The 17375-nt window shown below is 41.6% G+C and overlaps 1 protein-coding gene and 1 pseudogene across 2 annotated transcripts; one reads left to right on the top strand and one right to left on the bottom strand.

The window, feature by feature from the left end:
• Positions 1-2733: 2733 nt before the first annotated feature.
• LOC118402263 (thioredoxin reductase-like selenoprotein T1a) lies at positions 2734-5769 on the bottom strand (annotated as a pseudogene). Its single transcript, XR_004829465.2, has 6 exons — positions 5613-5769; positions 4809-4919; positions 4332-4458; positions 3710-3797; positions 3429-3586; positions 2734-3268 (listed from the first exon to the last, which is right to left on the bottom strand). The product of XR_004829465.2 is annotated as a thioredoxin reductase-like selenoprotein T1a (transcript).
• Positions 5770-13509: 7740 nt separating this feature from the next.
• On the top strand, positions 13510-17208 carry LOC118402264 (stress-associated endoplasmic reticulum protein 1-like). The gene is made up of 3 exons (XM_035800314.2): positions 13510-13748; positions 14272-14347; positions 16104-17208. Exons 1-3 carry the CDS (start codon positions 13665-13667, stop codon positions 16142-16144), a joined length of 201 nt encoding a protein of 66 aa, XP_035656207.1. The 5' UTR covers positions 13510-13664; the 3' UTR covers positions 16145-17208.
• Positions 17209-17375: the final 167 nt, after the last annotated feature.

Here is a 17375-nt window from a genome sequence, read left to right on the forward strand (position 1 = left end):
TCCTGTACTCCCTGTTCACCCATGACTGCATGGCCATGCACGCCTCCAACTCAATCATCAAGTTTGCAGACGACACTACAGTGGTAGGCTTGATTACCAACAATGACGAGACGGCCTACAGGGAGGAGGTGGGGGCTGTTGGAGTGTGGTGTCAGGAAAATAACCTCACACTCAAAGTCAACAAAACAAACGAGATGATGTCTGGTGTTCAACCTTCCCAAGTTCTCTCACGTCACCCCGCTCCTCCGCTCTCTCCACTGGCTTCCAGTTGAAGCTTGCATCCGCTACAAGACCATGGTGCTTGCCTACGGAGCTGTGAGGGGAACGGCACCTCAGTACCTCCAGGCTCTGATCAGGCCCTACACCCAAACAAGGGCACTGCGTTCATCCACCTCTGGCCTGCTCGCCTCCCTACCACTGAGGAAGTTCCCGCTCAGCCCAGTCAAAACTGTTCGCTGCTCTGGCTCCCCAATGGTGGAACACACTCCCTCACGACGCCAGGACAGCGGAGTCAATCACCACCTTCCGGAGACACCTGAAACCCCACCTCTTTAAGGAATACCTAGGATAGGATAAAGTAATCCTTCTCACCCCCCTTAAAAGATTTAGATGCACTATTGTAAAGTGGCTGTTCCACTGGATGTCATAAGGTGAATGCACCAATTTGTAAGTCGCTCTGGATAAGAGCGTCTGCTAAATGACTTAAATGTAAATGTAAATGATGATCGTGGACTTCAGGACATAGCAGAGGGAGCACGAGCACGAGAATTTTCAATCCCAATTATAATAACTGACAATGAATAACTCTGACCAATCCCCAAGATCTGTAAGACCATGGGTTTAATAATAATTAGTCAAAGACTCAGCTTATGCAAAAAGATAGTACAGTTTATTCAGAGAACGTTCTAAAGTCGATTATACAAAGAATTCCATTTTATAGCTGCGCACATACTTTCACACAAACAGCAGGGATCCTAAGCACATACAGTACTTCCACACAAACAGTAGGTGAGTTTTATCTCCATAGTTCTCACCACTGTGTATCACTGCCCAGCCGACAGTTCCATTCCCCCGAGATTAGGGAAACCTTGAGAAGTACTCAGCGCCTCTTCAACCTCAGGAGGCTGAAGAAATTTGGCTTGTCATCAAAAGCACTCGCAAACTTTTACAGATGCACAATCGAGAGCATCCTGTCGGGCTGTATCACCACCTGTTACGGCAACTGCTCCGCCCACAACCGCAAGGCTCTCCAGAGGGTAGTGAGGTCTGCACATCACATCACCGGGGGCAAACTACCTGCCCTCCAGGACACCTACACCACCCGATGTCACAGGAAGGCCAAAAAGATAATCAATGACAACAACCACCCGAGTCACTGCCTGTTCACCCCACTATCATCCAGAAGGTGAGGTCAGTACAGGTGCATCAAAGCTGGGACAGAGAGACTGAAAAACAGCTTCTATCTCTAGGCCATCAGACTGTTAAACAGCCACCACTAACATTGAGTGGCTGCTGCCAACATACTGACTCAAATCTTTAGCCACTTTAATAATTCAAAATTGGATGTAATAAATGTATCACTAGTCACTTTAAACAATGCCACTTTATATAATGTTTACATACCCTACAATACTAATCTCATATGCATATAATGTACTCTATACCATCTACTGTATCTTGCCTATGCCGTTCGGCCATGCTCTCCCATCTGAGCCACACTTGACTAAACTATTTTACCACCTGGTGATATCACTAGGCAGGCCAAAACTCCTACCCACCAAAACAGGAAGACATTTCAGGCAGTCTATTCAAACAACTCCTACACACTAAAAGGGCATGATCATCATTTTCACAATTTCAGTATTATTCAGACCTTAGTGTGGAAATATATATATAAACACAGGAAAATCACATTTTTAAGAGACTCAACCTGCACTGCTCCAGTCCAAATAAACTCTTAATCCCTTAATCGTTGAACCTAGTTGAGAGATATGCTCCTGTAGGCTGCTTCTCTATACAAGTCTTGATAGCATTTTAGACGGTTATTATTGCAATGGTCTTTGGGCAGCAATTTACTCTCATTAAGTGTCATTGCAAGAAATAGTGGCAGATTGCTTCTGGTGCTAAAAATTACAGTAGGGGACATCATTCCCTGCAACACACCTAGTTATTTGGTCACTCACTTGTTTTTGACCATTTACACAGTAGCTTCAGTTGTGAAACGCTATCTCTAAAGGAAGTCTCTTACTAAAGAGATCCATTAAGTTTAGCTTTCCATGAGTTTCTAGGAATTTACTTGACGTCTCTGCCTAATTTGCAGGGCCCTTTACACAAGGATGTTCGTAGAAGCTTGACTAGATAAGGATTTAACCTGGTGATCTACTTAACCCTAACCACGGATTCCAAAAACCATGTAAACCTTATCAGGGTGGATAATGAGAAGCCAGATGGTCTCTACTTAGTGTATCAATACATTTTTACATTTGCTTAGCAGTTGGTCTCCTGTTTTCTTTAACTTTATTTACATGCCTTTTAAATTTATGATAAAACTGTAGGCCTGTTTCTTACTAAAATAGTACCCTCCTGGATTTCTACATGTACCTAACCTTTGAAATGTGGCTGGTGTGGTTGTTATGCCCTCATTCGTCTAGTCACTTTAGAAAAGTATTTACTTGTTCTCGTACCAACAAATCAGCTCATCTTGTCCAAGCAAACAGACAGAGCTCACACAGCTCTTTCACCATTAGACATTTATTCATCGTCTTAGCTCCACTTCCAGCTATGCAAAGATTAAAAAATTACCAGAATTCAGAAATTTCAATGTTAAACGTCATTCAAATGCTCATGATCAGACTATGTAAGATGTTCTACATGTAACTAAGTTAAATTAAGACTAACAAATGGTTAAACTACACATAATGGGTAAAAAAAAAAAACATATTGATTATGTGTGGCTAACTAAAGAACTCAATATTAATTTGACCATCCACATGAAAGTCAACATTGGTGAGCTTGAATTGATCCTTGTGAGCGCAAGAGCCAAAGCTGAACGTTTATTGCACCAGGATGAATGATCTGCAGTAGTAATAGTAGAGAAAATGGCCATCACGGTTGCCGTGGATCCCAGTCCAGCATTAGGGGAGGGGCATCTCGTAGGGACGTGGTGAGAAGCGATGGGGACATCCAGTCTGAGCTAGCAGTCTTCCTGCCTTCAGCGCAGACCTTCATAAACATCACCTCACAGTCCATTGAGAAACCCACCTCAAACCTGCAGAGGAAAAGAAAGTGAATGCATCAAGCGCATAAATAAATGAAAAAGTCCTTGAAGTTTTGTCAAAAAAATGAGTTGAGTAGGTTGAGTAATCTAATTTGACAACTATGGTCATGTGAATAGAAGTGGTGGATAGAAGATGGGGGGGGTTACGTACGTGGAGGGGTCTTTGGCTCCATCCGAGAGGGGCGTAAAGGCAGGGTTAGGAGCGGTGGTCCATGGGTACATTCATCTTCATCTCGTTCTCCAGGATCTGGACCAGCTGCTGCATGGAGGGCAGGTGACCCGACTCCAGCTTGGACCACACTGGCACATCTGCCCAGGGAGGTACAAACACATCAACTCTCAACACTCCTCTGTGTGGTATTTTACAATGACGTCTGTGCAGGGTCCGTAAAGGATTTGTGCATAATTACGCAAAGGCAAAGTGAGCCTTACCGTTTAATGTGATTTCAAAAGCTCCTGTTGACATACACTGGTTTTCAATCATGTTGCTGAAAAAGAATACCATCATGCAGGCATAAATCTGAAAGAGACAGAAAGAGAAATTCAATATCACCATCAATCAATTACGAGCGAAAGTTGAACTTCAAGTTAGAATATTTAATTGGTCAATATGCACATCAGTTCTGCCAAGGACAAGGTTGCAAAATTCCATAGACCTTCTGTCTGTGTACCCAGCCCAGGGAAACACACCAACATGTTATAGCAGAGGAACAGAGAGGAATGCTGACGTATTAATGCTTACATAACAGGTCAATTTTTATTGGCCCACAGTGTGTTCGGGATATACAAGGAGGGAATTTGAATATTGTGTGCCCTCTACTTCAGCACCATGGACTTATGTTACCTTGGAGATCCAGGTTGACAATACACACAAACAAAGACTGCATCATCTCCTCACTCTCCCAAATGAGTCATTATTAATGACATCCCATGGGTAAGGTCTGTGTCTCTTGAGGTACTGACGATTCTTGTCAACATCTACCCTTTAATTTCCATTAGAGCTGGTATGCCTGTGATGCTAACACCAAATTTTAAACATAAGAGAGAGTCTCACCTTATTCTCCTGACCCCAGACCCAGATGCCTGGGGCTTGCATACCGCAGAGGGCGAAGGGGTCCTTGCCGATAATGATCAGTCCGATCAGTGCCAGCTTGAACATGGACAGGAAGGAAGCAACGTGGCTGAGGACAGCAAACAAGAGAATTAACGTCAACTTCCAGAGAGACGGTAGAGCATACGCACGTCAAGGGTTCTACCCAAAGAATGTATGAGGGGCGCTGCGTCACCTTGTGGACAGGCTGCACCACTATCATTTATTTGATACACGTACATATTTATCGTTTACTTTCTGTTATCATACAAGACCATTTTTCGCTTTAGATTGCAAGGCAATGGCAGTTACAAGTGTCCAAAAAAAGCAAAAACCTCTGAGTCGAAAGGAGGGCAACTTGTTTGTAACAACCACAGGGGAGAATACATTGCAACACGTGTCAAGTGTTTACACAGTATGGTGGCACACAGTGTAATTTACCGGTAGAGGGGTAGAGGAAGGTAGTTCTCCCCCTCAATGCGGATGTCTGGGTAACGCTGGTACAAGACCTGCATGTACTCCTCAAACACCCGCTTGTACCCTCAGGAGATGCTGGGTGAGAGAAGAAGAGAGAGATAGACAAACATGGCCAGAGAAGAACAGGCAGTGACACACGCTGGGAAAAAAACTGTCTTTACAGGCAAGGCTATATACACTTGGCCACAGCCAAACAACCCTAAACTTCAAAGAGTCCATGGTTATCTTTGATCCCTTGTTGTGACCTCCATGCATTGTATGCTGCCTGCAAAGCATGAGGTGACCTTCGATTGCTGTATGGCACACGGTTCATCTACTGTCCAAATGCATTATTAAAATACTTAAAGGCATTTCACATTCCAAACACATCCCTTGGTCTGAGTTAATCCCATTCTCTTGACAAGGTAGATATTAATCTAACCGGTAGTGACCACATGGGGACGCAAATCGCAAAATTAGCTATTTGACAGCGGAAGTAGCTAGAATAGTATGTTGTTTTTTTTTCAACCTCGCAACTACATAATCATTAACAACAGACAAAACACGGTTGTAATTTAGTTACATAGACATGTGGATGTTGCTAGCTAACCAAAATACGGTGTTACATGGATACTGTAAGGATTCTTTGACTGCACCCACCCAATTTCCTGAGCAGAATTAGCTAACATGATGTGCACAGCTAACGTCATACGGGCAAGTAGCTGATGCTAGCTGAACAACAAGACAAGATGTCTACTCAAAGTGTATTGTTGTCCTCGCTTAACTTACCAGATTTGGAATTTAAGAAGTGGCCCTGTTGCAAACTGCATCTTCATTTTCTTAAGGCCGCTGTTATCAGCCGACGCAGCACAGTACAGGGAGAGAACTAGAAACAGGAGCGAAAAGGGTAGCCACCTCTTCGCCATTTCTCCTTCGATTTGTCCACCTGTGTGTCGTGAGCAACAATAGTGTAATCGGCGGCTCGCCTTCAGAATAAATGTCCCCAATTGAAACTGATGCAAACGGAGGAAAATAGCGGAATCATGCAACAATTTGACTAGATAATGCTAAACAAGTTTGTAATGTTGTTATATAAATTCTACAAAATACAATAATTAGTTAACTTGACCAAAAACACTGTTGAAATTGCACTGTATGCAGTGGCGACCCATTTCAGGGCAGAGGCCAACATGTTTAGCAGATAAAATAAAACAACATTTGTGGTTGCCTGTTTTGCATGTTATTTTGGCATTAATATGTGTCACATATCAGTTTGGAAACAATGTACAAAATTGTATAATTGAGTTAATAAAGCCACAATCAAACATGGTCTCTTTTTTACTTTATTGAGTAAGGCAGGTCCAAAATGCAGGTGGAGGGGCAGCAGACAGAAAATACAGAGCGTAAAGTAATCTCCAGCTGCGCCATGATTGGCTCAGTGTTCTGTCACTCATGGGGGCGCTACATCACTGCAAAATCTCCAGGGAGAGCTAGAAAATTCAAGCCCCTTTTGGGTGCTGCCATAGATTTACTTTAGAAGTGCCAATCCAAGGCTCAAGGTCATTGGCCAGAGATTAAATTACGTCAATTCACGTTATATCTACCGTAGTTTTGATTGGACCGATCATGTCAACATCATCTCTTTTTATTTTTTATATTTTTTTTATATCAAATCAATAGATAAAGCACATGAGGGAACACAAGCATACCATACATAAATGACAAACAATAGACAATCGAGCTACAATATCACAATATTGGTACAATATCACATTACAATTACACAAGGACCTTAAGGGACATTAATTACACAAGGACCTTAAGGGACATGCATATACTTACAATTCTAACAGCTTTTTTGTTAGTAGAGCATTTAACCGTCTTAAAATACAGTTCAATTTATTTTTGTAGGGTACGAAAATGTGGTTTTCTGTTTGTAAATTTACATTTGTGTATATGAATGTTAACATCATCTCTTAAAAACTATAGCTAGTCAAGCAGTCGTCATAAATCAAGTCGACAATCTACTGGCAAAAAAACGTATCGGTGCTCATCGGCCATTGAGGGGGAGAACTACATTACACAGCGTTGCAAAGCAATCACTAGCCTGCTATTCAGTGGAGTGGATGTGTTGGTGTTTCCTTTATTTTGGCAGATACCTGTATGTGCTTGTGATAAAAACGTAATACATTTTTTTTAAATAAACTTATAAATCTTCTGTGGTTAAATTATGCTCTCTGGTGTATTTTGACCATTGAGAGCGGGCTCCTATGGTTGGATAAAAAATGTGTATAATAAAAATATTAAGTTACTTTTTTCCCCTTTTTTTTCTCCCTTGGGCCCAGCCCCAGTACACACTTAGAAAGAAATGTTCCAAATGGGTTCTTCAGCTGTCCCCATAGGATAACCCTTTTTGGTTCCAGGTAAAAAAGCTTTTGTGTTTTGGGTAGAACCCTTTTGGGTCCCATGTAGAACCCACTGTGGAAAGGGTCCTACCTGATACCCAAAAGGGTTCTACCTGAAACCCCAAAGGGTTCTAGCTCAAATCCCAAAAGGGTTTTCTTCAAAGGGTTCTCCAAAGAACCATTTTAGGTTCTACAGTGCCTTCAGAAAGTATTCACATCCATTTACTTTTTCCACATTTATTTGTATTACAGACTGAATTTAAAATGGATTAAATTGAGACTTTGTGTCACTTGCCAACACACAATACCCCGTAATGTCAAAGTGGAATAAATTAAAAGTGGAAATGACTTAAGTCAATAAGTAGTCAACCCCTTTGTTATGGCAAGCCTAAATAAGTTCAGGAGTAAAAAATGTGCTTAACAAGTTGCATAATAAGTTGCATGGACTTTGTGTGCAATAATAGTTTAGCATGATATTTGAACGACCTCCTCTCTGTACACCACACAAACAATTATCTGTAAGGTCCCTCAGTCGAGCAGCGCATTTCAAACAGATTCAACGGGGAGGTTTTCCAATGTCTCACAAAGAAGGTCACCTATTGGTCGAAAAATAAAAAAACAGACATTGAATATCGCTTTGAGAATAGAAAAGTTAATAATTACACTGTGGATGGTGTATCAATACACCCAGTCACTACAAAGATATAAACTCAGCAACAACAACAAAAAAACGTCCTCACTGTCAACTGCGTTTATTTTCAGCAAACTTAACATGTGTAAATATTTGTATGAACATTACAAGATTCAACAACTGAGACATAAACATAAACTGAACAAGTTCCACAGACATGTGACTAACAGACATGGAATAATGTCTCCCTGAACAAAGGGGGGGGGGGGTCAAATCAAAAGTAACAGCCAGTATTTGGTTTGGCCACCAGCTGCTTTAAGTACTGCAGTGGATCTCCTCCTCATGGACGGCACCAGATTTGACAGTTCTTGCTGTGAGATGTTACCCTGCTGCCCGTGACTGGAACGAATTGCAAAAATCTCTGAAGCTGGAGACTCTCACCCTCACTAGCTTTAAGCACCAGCTGTCAGAGCAGTTTACAGATCACTGCACCTGTACTTAGCCTATCTGTAAACAGCCCATCAACCTCATTCCCATACTGGTATTTATTTATTTTGCTCCTTTGCACCCCAGTATCTCTACCTGCACATTCATCTTCTGCCAATCTACCATTCCAGTGTTTAATTGCTGTATTGTAATTACTTCGCCACCATGGCCTATATATTTCCTTAACTTACCTCATTTGCACTCACTGTATATAGACTTTTTGTTTTCTTTTGTTCTACTGTATTATTGACTGTATGTTTTGTTTATTCCATGTGTAACTCTGTGTTGTTGTATGTGTCGAATTGCTATGCTTTATCTTGGCCAGGTCGCAGTTGCAAATGAGAACTTGTTCTCAACTAGCCTATCTGGTTAAATAAAGGTGAAATAAAAAAATAATATTTAAATAAAAAAATTATGCTGTGACACACCACCCCAGACCATGATGAACCCTCCACCTCCAAATCGATCCCGCTCCAGAGTACAGGCGTCAGTGTAACGCTCATTCCTTCAACAATAAACGTGAATCCGACCATCACTTCTGATCAAAATATGGAAAAAGTCAAGGGGTCTGAATACTTTCCGAATGCACTGTACAAAAATATAAACGCAACATGCAACAATTTCAACAAAGCCGGTTGTGGATGTCCTGGGCTTGCGTAGTTACAAGTGGTCTGCGGTTGTGAGGCCGGTTGTACGTACTGTCAAATTCTCTTAAACGACGTTGGAGGCGGCTTATGGTAGAGAAATTAACATTCAATCCTCTGGCAACAGCCTTGGTTTCTCAAATGATTGCCTCGCCTTGTTCACCAACTACTTCTCTGAAGTATGTCAAATGTGTGTCAAATCGGAGGGCCTCTTGTCCGGGCCTTTGGCAGTCTCTATGGGTGTGCCTTAGGGTGCCTTCAATTCTTTAACCGACTCTCTTCTCTATATACATCAATGATGTCGCTCTTGCTGCTGGTGAGTCTCTGATCCACCTCTACGTAGACGACACCATTCTGTATACTTTTGGCCCTTCTTTGGACACTGTGCTAACAACCATCCAGATGATTTTCAATGCCATACAACTCTCCTTTTGTGGCCTCCAATTGCTCTTAAATACAAGTAAAACTAAATGCATGCTCTTCAACCGATCGCTGCCTGCACCTGCCCGCCCGTCCAACATCACTACTCTAGACGGTTCTGACTTAGAATATGTGGACAACTACAAATACCTAGGTGTCTGGTTAGACTGCAAACTCTCCTTCCAGACTCACATCAAACATTTTTAAGTTAAATCTAGAATTGGCTTCCTATTTTGCAACAAAGCATCCTTCACTCATGCTGCCAAACATACCGTTGTAAAACTGACCATCCTACCGATCCTCGACTTCAGCAATGTCATTTACAAAATAGCCTCCAATACCCTACTCAATAAATTGGATACAGTCTATCACAGTGCCATCCGTTTTGTCACCAAAACTCCATATACACTGCTCAAAAAAATAAAGGGAACACTTAAACAACACAATGTAACTCCAAGTCAATCACACTTCTGTGAAATCAAACTGTCCACTTAGGAAGCAACACTGATTGATTAAATTTCACATGCTGTTGTGCAAATGGAATAGACAACAGGTGGAAATTATAGGCAATTAGCAAGACACAGGTCTTGCAGGTGGGGACCACAGACCACTTCTCAGTTCCTATGCTTCCTGGCTGATGTTTTGGTCACTTTTGAATGCTGGCGGTGCTTTCACTCTAGTGGTAGCATGAGACGAAGTCTACAACCCACACAAGTGGCTCAGGTAGTGCATCTCATCCAGGATGGCACATCAATGCGAGCTGTGGCAAGAAGGTTTGCTGTGTCTGTCAGCGTAGTGTCCAGAGCATGGAGGCGCTACCAGGAGACAGGCAAGAACATCAGCAGACGTGGAGGAGGCCGTAGGAGGGCAACAACCCAGCAGCAGGACCCCTACCTCTGCCTTTGTGCAAGGAGGAGCAGGAGGAGCACTGCCAGAGCCCTGCAAAATGACCTCCAGCAGGCCACAAATGTGCATGTGTCTGCTCAAACGGTCAGAAACAGACTCCATGAGGGTGGTATGAGGGCCCGACGTCCACAGGTGGGGGTTGTGCTTACAGCCCAACACCGTGCAGGACATTTTTCATTTGCCAGAGAACACCAAGATTGGCAAATTCGCCACTGGTGCCCTGTGCTCTTCACAGATGAAAGCAGGTTCTCACAGAGCACATGTCACAGACGTGACAGAGTCTGGAGACGCCGTGGAGAACGTTCTGCTGCCTGCAACATCCTCCAGCATGACCGGTTTGGCGGTGGGTCAATTATGGTGTGGGGTGGCATTTCTTTGGGGGGCCGCACAGCCCTCCGTGTGCTCACCAGAGGTAGCCTGACTGACATTAGGTACCGAGATGAGATCCTCAGACCCCTTGTGAGACCATATGCTGGTGCGGTTGGCCCTGGGTTCCTCCTAATGCAAGACAATGCTAGACCTCATGTGGCTGGAGTGTCTCAGGAGTTCCTGCAAGAGCAAGGCATTTATGCTATGGACTGGCCCGCCCGTTCCCCAGACCTGGATCCAATTGAGCACATCTGGGACATCATGTCTCGCTCCATCCGGATGCTTTAGTCCAGGTCTGGGAGGATATCCCTCAGGAGACCATCCGCCACCTAATCATGAGCATGCCCAGGCATTGTAGGGAGGTCATACAGGCACGTAGAGGCCACACACACCACTGAGCCTAATTTTGACTTGTTTTAAGGACATTACATCAAAGTTGGATCAGCCTGTAGTGTGGTTTTCCACTTTAATTTTGAGTGTGACTCCAAATCCAGACCTCCATGGGTTGATAAATTTGATATCCATTGATCATTTTTGTGTGATTTTGTTGTCAGCACATTCAACTATGTAAAGAAAATAATATTTCATTCTTTCAGATCTAGGATGTGTTATTTTAGTGTTCCCTTTATTTTTTTTGAGCAGTGTACTACACACCAATGCGACCTGTATGCTCTCGTTGGCTGGCCCTCGCTTCATACTCGTCGCCAAACCCACTGGCTCCAGGTCATCTATAAGACCCTGCTAGGTAAAGTCCCCCCTTATCTCAGCTCGCTGGTCACCATAGAAGCACCCACCTGTAGCACACGCTCCAGCAGGTATATCTCTCTGATCACCCCCAAAACCAATTCTTCCTTTGGCCGCCTCTCCTTCCAGTTCTCTGCTGCCAATGACTGGAGCGAACTACAAAAATCTCTGAAACTGGAAACACTTATCTCCCTCACTAGCTTTAAGTACCAACTGTCAGAGCAGCTCACAGATTACTGCCCATCTATAATTTAGCCCAAACAACTACCTCTTCCCCTACTGTATTTATTTAACTCCTTTGCACACCATTATTTCTATCTCTACTTTGCACATTCTTCCAATGTTTCACTTGCTGTGTTGTATTTACTTCGCCACCATGGCCACCATGGCCTTTTTTTTGCCTTTACCTCCCTTATCTCACCTCATTTGCTCACATTGTATATAGACTCATTTTTTCTACTGTATTATTGACTGTATGTTTGTTTTACTCCATGTGTAACTCTGTGTTGTTGTATGTGTCAAACTGCTTTGCTTTATCTTGACCAGGTCGCAGTTGTAAATGAGTATTGTTCTCAACTTGCCTACCTGGTTAAATAAAGGTGAAATAAAAAAATAACATTAAAAAACAGCTCTGGTGGACAATCCTGCAGTCAGCATGCCAATTGCACGCTCCCTCAAAAATTGAGACGTCTGAGGCATTGTGTTGTGTGACAAAACTGCATATTTTAGAGTGTGCTTTTATTATCCTGAGCACAAGATGCACCTGTGTAACGATCATGCTGTTTAATCAGCTTCTAGATATGCCACATCTGTCAGGTGGTTGGATGATCTTGGCAGAAGAAGAAATGTTCACGAACAGGGATGTAGACAAATTTGTGCACACAATTTGAGAGAAATTTGCTTTTTGTGGGTGTTGTTAGCAGTTGGTGTTATTCTTCAATAACACATACACCAAAGCAAATCAGGGGGAGGGAAATAGGTTTATTCAAAGAGAACAAATCATGCAGGGCAGTAGATGTTCATGCTCCCCTGTCCTCAGTGACTCTCTCCACAGAACAAAGGAACAGGATGTAGTTTTATAACCCAGCCATAGCCTGTGGTTGACCAATTACAATTCCTTGCAATAAAACTGGGCCAGTGGCCAAATAACAACTATCCTATTTCAGGTTCAATGTATAAACAATTTGGACCAATGAGAACTTGCCATGTAGCTATGAGTCTCGGTCTGAAATTACTCACATGTCTCTGACCCATTGATATTACAGAAAAAACACTATTTCCATTGATCATTAGTACTCTATTGACCTCACGTCCTCTGCGTTGTGTATTTATCCTCAAAATATTCTTACAGTGTGGACAAATTCTGGGATATTTGATTTCAGCTCCTGAGACATGGGACCAACACTTTATATTGTTGTTCAGTATATTTGTACATTCTGATCACTGTTGGTTTGGGGATCATTAACCTATCTTACATCCCCCCCTATACAAGAATAAAGACAGTACTGAAATCTGAAATTAAAATGTAATTGTCAATGCATTTCTCAAAAGAACAGCAAACCTGGTTTCAAAAAACAGATTTAGCAACACCTCAAGGCATAACACCTCTCCCCTATTTGACCTAGATAGTTTGTGTGTATGTATTGGTATTGATATGTAGGCTACGTGTGCCTTGTTTTTTAGTTGATGTAGTTCTGTCCTTGAGTTGTTCTTGTCTAATAATGTTCTTTATTATGTAATGTTTTATGTGTCCCCGGAAAGAGTAGCTGCTGCTTTTGCAACAGCTAATGGGATCCTAATAAAATGCCAAATACCATCCAAGTCAAGTGCATTAGGTTGGCTTTCACTACATCAAAGTCGAAATAGTTGAAGAACTAGGATTGTGAACTTGGTCAAGGAAATAGGAATTATACATAAACACAAGGACCGAAACTGCACGAGCAAAGGCAGTATTGTAAATGCTACTGTAGAATGATCGAAGTGGGAAGAACTATATTGCCACACAGTGGGCGGCGGAAAGATATACCAAATAAACATTGCAAGTTCGAAATGCGGTCTTCCTGTGTGGGCGGGGTTAAGATTTGTATACGTAGACATTTGCGCTGCTATTATTCTTCCTTTTTAAAAAGTGGGCACTCTAGACTAGAGCCAGCAGTACATAACTGAGCCATATTAACCATATCACTCACATTCCCAACTTATTGTAAAAATAATTAATAACCTACTTATTTGGAAGATGGTCGCCAAACAGAGGATTCGTATGGCCAACGAAAAACACAGCAAGAATATCACGCAAAGAGGCAACGTATCCAAATCCACGGTAAAAAAATTTAAACTATTTTTTTTACATTTTATTTCGGTTTGCGAACGAGTTAAGGAATATGTTAACGCTGCGTAAATTAGTCAAAGGCAAACGCTTAATTGTCTGATTGTTTGCTAGCTTTTTATTTTTATATTCACATATATCAATGTTTCTAGCCCAGGTGCCAACAGCTCATGCTGTCAATCTTTGGTCAGCTGTAACGTTAATAGTATCCATGAAAGTACATGTTTACATCATGCCAAATTGAGTTACATTTTTATTTAAACCGCTGTATGTTTCTGATTACGGTTTTTAGAGGTATGCATGTTTGACCAATATGATACAGTAGAGTGACTGCAGCCAAAGTGCAGTTTAACAGCAGTATGCTGCAAATATATATTTTTAATACTGTCATTTTCTTACTACGTCCAAAATACCACAGTCGAATGCAATTACTGCACTTTTACTGCAGTTTCAAAACGTTTTTGTAATGATTACTTTTGACACGATAGCATGACGTGTACTGTATTTGGTTCCACAGAGAAACCCTCAGGATGATAAGGTAGCCGTGGGACCCTGGCTGTTGGCGCTCTTCATCTTTGTTGTGTGTGGATCAGGTGAGTTGTGTTGACTTTTACTAATTTGCCAGTGAAAATGAACAGCTCTGAAATTGATCCCCATATTCTCCCCCTGTCCCACATTGCAAGCAAAACATTTGAATGGCTCCCCTCTCTTGACAGCGGAGAGGAATTTGGGGTGTAGAGAAGATTGAAGTTTTAAATAATCTATGCTGCAATTCTACACATTTTGCCATAGGGTGGAGAGGTTTTTCATATGATATCTGAATGAGACTGACTAACAAAATCAATGAGGACCTGCCAGTAATTTGACCACGATAACAAGTATAGATAGCTGGTTCAAAACTAACTTGGCAATCTAAAAAAATGTAGCTGACATGGGCTAATTGACTGACTTCTCAGTGACTGACTTAACAAGAGAGAAACTGCTGATGCACAACCATATTTGAAATTGCACCGTGGGCCGCCATTTGCCCATCCCATGTCCTACACACATTTGTTGATCTAAAAGGATTGGATGGGTGTATCCAACATTTTACTGAGCTTGTCATAAGGCCAGATGAAACCCTATTGCTTACCTATCTGATCCTTGTAGTCCCCAAACCTTTCTGAGATTAGTTGACTTTCTGAGTCAAAATGAAGGCAGAGATCTACCGCTCAGATTTTATTTATTTATTTTTACACATGACTTAAACACATAAGCCTATGTAACAGTAACCTATTAAAAACAGTTATGTAGCAATGAGGTTGTTTGCGGCTATATGCCCAATACATTATTGGCTATGCTTGAATTCTTCTTCTCAAATAATTAAAAAACTTGTATTTCAACTTGAGGTATAGGATCATTTGTTGTATTACTTGTGAGGCACAGCTGAGTGTGCATAAATTGAATTAATGTGTTTTCTTTATTTTACTGGACTGACTGTGCCAGCATCTGATGGTCAGTCTCAGCGGAGGGAGAGCATCGGAGGGCCCGCTTCTCACTGTCGGACCATCCCTCAGCTCTGCCCCCTCCGCTAAGAGTAAAACTGACCAAAAAGGTGACACCATGTTCGAGCTGATGGCGAAACCTGAGTCTAAAAACAGATTTCATAACTTTACCGTACAAAGTTTTTGCAGTATTTAAACCAAGAAGTGGTCCCTTCAGGGGTTTGTTAGTCTCTTGTAAGAGCCCTAGGGTTTTGTCAGCCTTTTTACACATCTTTTTGTCAATGTTTGCCTTTAAAAGGCAATATCAACGTGCTTGTTGCCCACCTCCGCTAATAATGGGGAAGGACACAAGTTTTGATAAGTGTTCTAGGACCTCTGCCTGCTCACTGTTGAAGACTGTTTCTCTTTTATCCTGGGTCAGATAATCTGTTTGTTCTGTTTCTGTGTGGTCTGGTTTGACATTTTGCTTTACTACCTCCCACTGTTTGTCCAATCCAAGCTTTTAGTAGTCAGTGGGTTTGGCAACCCTTTCAGAGATTCCATCAGAACATAATTGAGCAATTACATTAGTCACCTTGGAAATCTAAATTAATACCTTGCAGGAAAGGAGGGATATAGTCACACTGGCGAGTTAGAAGAAAATGGGTGAAGTAGACAATTCTGGTGGAACATTCTGGTCAGTTCCCAGCTGTGTTCTGAGCTTCAATAACGACTGCTGTCATCAGTGAATTAAAACCCATTAAAACACTTTTTTTCCAGGTCAGGGTTTTCCAGTGTCATTCAAGAGATTCTTTGACTCGCCAAGTTTCTTTGACCATGAACTCCAGTGATTTTATTTTCTTAACATTTCAATTTCTCTCCACAGCTATCTTCCAGATCATTCAGAGCATTCGGATGGGCATGTAGGATGACATGTCCAACCCATCCATTCCACTCAGTATCTGGCCAACCAAGAAACACCTCTTGTCTCTGCTCTGTGACATTCCATTATCCTTCACTCAACATTCTCAGTCTTCTTAAGCTGCACAAAGCTAGGCCAAGGAGGATGAGCCACTATCTTGCACTTTTTGTGACTTTTTGTTCTTATTTTGTCTTATTTTATTTGGCCTTTTCTATATTATTTGTCTCGCTGGTTACTTTTGGCAAGCTCTATCAAGTCATTCCTTCCTTGTGCCTTAAATGATAAAGGTGAACACTTTACAGCACACAAAAGCCATAAGCTGCATTCCAGTAGTGGGTTTTCTGAAATAATAAGGTAATGTGTTCTGTCAATCTCAGGCAAGTTGACCATCTTGTGGAATCATGAGCTTTGTTTCTGTTTTCGGTTGTCCTTTTTGGAAGTCTTATTTGCCACCACTTTATTATAATTTTGGTGTAATATGAACTATACAATTTCCACTTTAATTTAGTATATTGAAAGAAATGTTATGTTTGCTTTGAAAATGTTCCGTTTTGGTAGTACGACCAAATGCCTTGGTTGGACTGGGAAGACGTTTAACACAAGTCTAGGCACCAGATATGAAACCGGATATAATTCTCATGGCAAAAGAACAACTCAATAGTAGAAACTAGTGGTACATAATGATAATAAGCAGTCCTATTTTTTGCATCTTCAGTTTGCTGTCTAGTCCTCATCTACTTTATCTCAATTTTGTCTCTATTGATTTGCCCTGCCTTTTCTTGAGGCTTTGTTATTGTCATCTGGCCCACAGTTATTTGAATATGGATCAGCAAAAGTAAGATGAGGTCATCTTCATACTTAGATAGTTGATCTGACATTGTCCTGTCCTCAAGTTGACGGAAATGGATCAAGGCTCACGCTTACTGGATAAAATGTAATTATCTTTGCTAAACCAGTATTTTAGAAGTAAAGCTTAAGGGATGGATGTAAATGACCACCTGGTTGTTTGATTGCATAAAATATGCTGGCAATGTATGAGAGAAATGAATAAAAGATAATTGGTACATTATTTTGTGTGCATTTCTTATGCATGATACATATCACCCAAAATAAATACACATCTTTGCATGTGTGTAGTATACTAGCTAGTGTAGTGTCCTGAAAATGTATTTGCCTGAGTAGAGAATAAAATATTTTGCCTCATCCACTCCCAGTTCGTTGCCACCAGTATTGTGT

Source organism: Oncorhynchus keta, chromosome 23 (assembly GCF_023373465.1).
Source record: "Oncorhynchus keta strain PuntledgeMale-10-30-2019 chromosome 23, Oket_V2, whole genome shotgun sequence".
NCBI classification, from domain to species: Eukaryota; Metazoa; Chordata; class Actinopteri; order Salmoniformes; family Salmonidae; genus Oncorhynchus; species Oncorhynchus keta.